General features: G+C 36.2%; 1 protein-coding gene across 1 annotated transcript in view; it reads right to left on the bottom strand.

Moving 5' to 3' along the window:
- plppr2b (phospholipid phosphatase related 2b) overlaps window positions 1-4,404 on the bottom strand; it is a gene marked incomplete at its 3' end in the record, with an annotated part of 56,487 nt that continues 52,083 nt past the window's right edge. Inside the window, 4 exon segments of the mRNA XM_014004914.1 lie at window positions 1-20; window positions 934-1,080; window positions 3,061-3,237; window positions 3,811-4,061. Coding sequence (XP_013860368.1) covers window positions 1-20; window positions 934-1,080; window positions 3,061-3,237; window positions 3,811-4,061 — 595 coding nt within the window.

Here is a 4,404-nt window from a genome sequence, read left to right as displayed (position 1 = left end):
GAATAGGGTAGTCCAGGAGCCTGACAGGAAAATAAATAAATAAATAAATAAATAAATAAATAAATAAATAAATAAATAAATAAGCACAAGGTGAAAAATACATTTTATCTGAATTAGATTATAAGAAAGTTTGTTACCACTTTACAATAAGGCTCCCCTTATAGATTGCTTATAAATAGTTTATAGATCGGTTATTGATTAATCTGTAAACACTTTATAAATTGTTAATAAATGTTTATTATGGATTAATTACAAACGGGAAAGAGACAAAACTGTCTTGCCAAATAGTGAGCTAAATCTCTGTGTACAAATTACTAGGTTTTTAAGCACAAATATGCGTTGGAAACACATATTAAAAAAATTATATTGTACTACATTACTGAATTATACATATTAACAACTGTCAAAGGGAGCATTATTGTAAACTGTAAGACAGTAGGTACACTATTTATTAATGACTAATAAACTTGTATAAATGCCATAAAGGAGCTTTATTGTAAAGTGAAAAACAGTACACTATAAGGCTCTATTATGACATTTTTAGACATTAATAAATAATATACTGTTTTAAACTTTATGATAAGACTCCCTTTGATTACTATGGATATGCATAATGCGGTAATACAGTACAATATTATATGTAAAATATGTGTTTTTAATAAATTATTGTGCTTACAAGGTAGTAACCTATCTGAAATGTTTAATAAAGCACCTTTAGATGTGATATATACATGAACAGATTTGGCTCACTATTTGGCAAGAAACAGGACAATTTTGTCTCTTTTCCTTCCTTAATTAATGAATAATAAACACTTATTAACAATTTATAAAGTGTCTACAGGGGGAGCCTTATTGTAAAGTGGTAACGTAAGTTCTAATCTGAAGGCAGACAAAAAAAACTGAACAAAAAAGTTACTTTTTTCCTCCTCTTACCTGGATAATACTTAACTTTTCCAGTGGACTCTCCACACGGGGCAGGGTGAGGAGAGGCAACCCAATGGGGGGCTCGGGACGCAGTGGAGGTGGGGGAATGGGAATTTCTATCTTAGATGGCTTRAAGTTGTTGATCACACACGACACCTACAGGAGAGCAGGCAGAAAGGGACACAATCTGTAACCTCATCAGCTCACACTCAGCAGTCAGCCAATAAATTAGTCTCAGTGATCAATATGTTGTGAAATATGGAGGACCGAAACTTACATAATTAGAAATAAAAGCAGAAATACATAAATGGACAAATAAATACATACATACATACACTTAAAATGGACCAATTAAATTAAAAAGGATAATTTTACCTCATGTTTTATAATTTAATTGGCTTTCATATTTATTTTTCTATCTTACTTCCAAAAAATTGGTAAAAGTTAGCACATAATTCACATTTGACTGTTTAAAAAAATGATATATATATATATATATATTGTTTTTCCTTTTACTTGTAGAAGCATTTATGATTATATTTAATTATTCTTTATAACTTTCCCACACGTCTTTTTATTTCCACATGTTGCATTTACATTTCTCTGTCTCCTGTATTTACATTTCCTTGTGCATTTCTGCCTCTTTATGCAAATAAGTTGGGCAGGCCTGCAGAAATAATGCGCTGTTCAAAAATGGCATGTCTAAATAAAAGCAGGAATCCACTTGGATTTCTTAAAACTTTATTCCTAATCTGCTCCAATCAGTTTCACAGTTCACAGCACAGACCTCAGCGTGAGGCCTTGAGCTAAAACCTAAACAAAACAGCTCAGTCTGTCCAGACTGGATATAAACAGAGACTTTGCAAAACACCAACCCTTCAGAAAACACTTATTTTCTCCGTATATCATAATAATTCAACCTTATAACCTCTTCAGACTCTTCCCGGTTACACCCCTGCAGGTGGTAACTTTTACGTCAGACGTCAGAACATAACTCATTTTTGTTTAGAGTAGAGAGAGAACACATGATAACACACCAACTCTCTCTCTTTTAGACTTACGACTGCAATGATCAGAAAGTGTAAAAATTCAAAACTGCATCTTACATTTAGTTCATCATTTCAAAAATTTCCTTCATGCCTTCTTGGGTCATCTCCTCTCCTATTGGTCAACAGACAGGAAGGAGCAGGATCCATGTGCAGATCTACTGTGCATGCTTGTGCTGCCTCAGTTTAGCTTCAAGTTTGGAAAGTTTACAAAGGCACAGGTAAGTGTTTTAAGGTAAGTGTTTTCCACCTTGCCTTTGTTTTACACAAATGTACTTACAAGTAAAAGGAAAAACAAACATATACATTTTAAAAACAGTAAAATGTAAATTATGCGCTAAAATATATAATTTATTAAAACTAAGCAGGAAAAAAATATCAAGGTCAATTAAATTCTAAAACATGAGGTAAAGTTCTCCTTTTCAAATTTAATTGGTGCATTTTAAGTGTATTTATTTATTTATTTATTGGTCCCTTATTTCTGATTTTATTTCTAATTATGTCAGTTTTGGTCCTCCATAGTAAAAACAATTATTTCCAGATTCAATAAAAGTGGAGACATTTTTTCCACTCTGACCCTCGGTTTTTGTTTGTTTGTTTTAATTTTGCAGCAACTATCTAAGGTAAAAAATACATACTTAAAGCATGTTTATTTTTTTTCTTGCATCAGTAAATAACGATGCAATCAGCAGTAAAGTGCCAGCCCTAAACCAGAGTAATTTCCTCAGTGTGATTCCTAATCATAAATAGACTTCACGTCCACAAATACCTTCGCAGTATGACCAGCTGCAGACATTACGGCACTGCATCACCTTATTAAACCCTGACAGGGAGGGGGGTTTCGCTACCAAATCACAGTGTAACCAAGAAGTAAATGATGTGTAGAAATGTGCTTATTATTTAAATTTAGTGACACATACACAGCCATTGTAACCTCCATGAAAGTGCATTAAAGAGCAACATTATTCCCCAAATCCCCCCCAGAGAGCAGCCATTTCCAGCTCATGAGATCCAATAAGCCCCCAGAGTTGAGCCGAGTGGATGTGCAGATTGAAATCTCAAGCATCCTTCCCCTCTTTTCTCCTCTCACCAGGAATGCAGCGATGGCCCCTCCCGTGACGAATCCAGCCACCACGTCGTTCCAGTGGTTCCTGTGCTCCGTCACTCTCACGACCCCCACCAGCACAGCCAGGGACAGCAAAACCAGGCACAGAGTGGGCTTCATCAGACGGGTCCCTTTGGTCCGGAAGATCAAGGTCACGTACATCTGAAAGACAGAAGCAMRTGTGGAAAACTGTGAGATCAAAATCTTATGTGATGTGTTCGGATTGAGGTGAAGCAAGTGTTGAATTCAGGCAGAGATCACAGTAACTGTGCAGCAGGCTTAACTGGATTATTAGCATCCATATCTTGATCAGGCCACAAGAGGCCGCACTCTGCAATCATTTCACTGCAGCTTTCATATACTGTAAGATCATATTCTCATTTCTAAACAAATCACAGGAAAAACTGACACTTTTTGGAAACAAAACGGCTTTCAAGCAATAACTGTTCATGTGTTGTTTTTAACCAAAGGGGGGAAAAACATTTTTACTAGAACCATCATTTACCTAAAGTAATTTCCTTCTCTTTGACCTTCTCAGTCGGTCATATTGTTTTGGAAAAATTTTGATCCATCCTTTTATGTTTAAATTCTTTCATATCTATGGAGCAGTAATAAATATCCTTCAGAAAGATTTACTTAAATCCTAATTGCCACTAATGTTTGAGTTTTGCATCGACATGGAAGACCAGCATGATCAACATTTTTGTATTTTATGTCAGTTTTTACGTCATGTACCACTGTGTAGATGGCTGAGTAGAAGCTGAGCGCCGCATCTTTGGAGGGGAAAGACTTGCGGGCGGACATCACCAGGAATGGGTTTCCCATACAGGCTCGTTGCTCGGTGACATATTGCAGTGGAGACTGGCAGCCCAGAGCTGTGTAGTTTGGCTTACAGGCAGACAGGAAGTGAGGCGTCTGGTTTCCTGTCACCACTTGACCGGCGTTGGCAAAGATGGTGGTAGTGAAGAGACCGAAGGAATAGACACCTGAATTGGAAAAAAAAGAGGGAGAGAAAAAATGAAGTGGTGTTAATAAAAGGAAAGTTGGGTCATTTTTGAAGTGATGAAGCAAACTGATTGTTTGCTCGTCAATCTCATGAGTTTCTTCAAAATGGTAGGTATTACCTACTATTTGTAGGTACAAATAGGTTATTCAAAAAGCTTTCCAAAACTAGCTAAAATTATTCACCTTTCCTCAGAATCCCRCTGCTACAGATCTGAACTATCTCTTTAATGAGTCTTGAATGGTAGAGTTTCTATAGAACATCTGGAGTGTGCAGAAACCATGTGACCGTGTGATCGGCTGGAGAAGCTAACGGCTAACACAGAA

Source organism: Austrofundulus limnaeus, unplaced genomic scaffold (assembly GCF_001266775.1).
Source record: "Austrofundulus limnaeus strain Quisiro unplaced genomic scaffold, Austrofundulus_limnaeus-1.0 Scaffold27, whole genome shotgun sequence".
NCBI lineage: Eukaryota > Metazoa > Chordata > Actinopteri > Cyprinodontiformes > Rivulidae > Austrofundulus > Austrofundulus limnaeus.
Note: the sequence above shows the minus strand (reverse complement) of the source record. Positions and strands in the feature narration are given on the sequence as shown.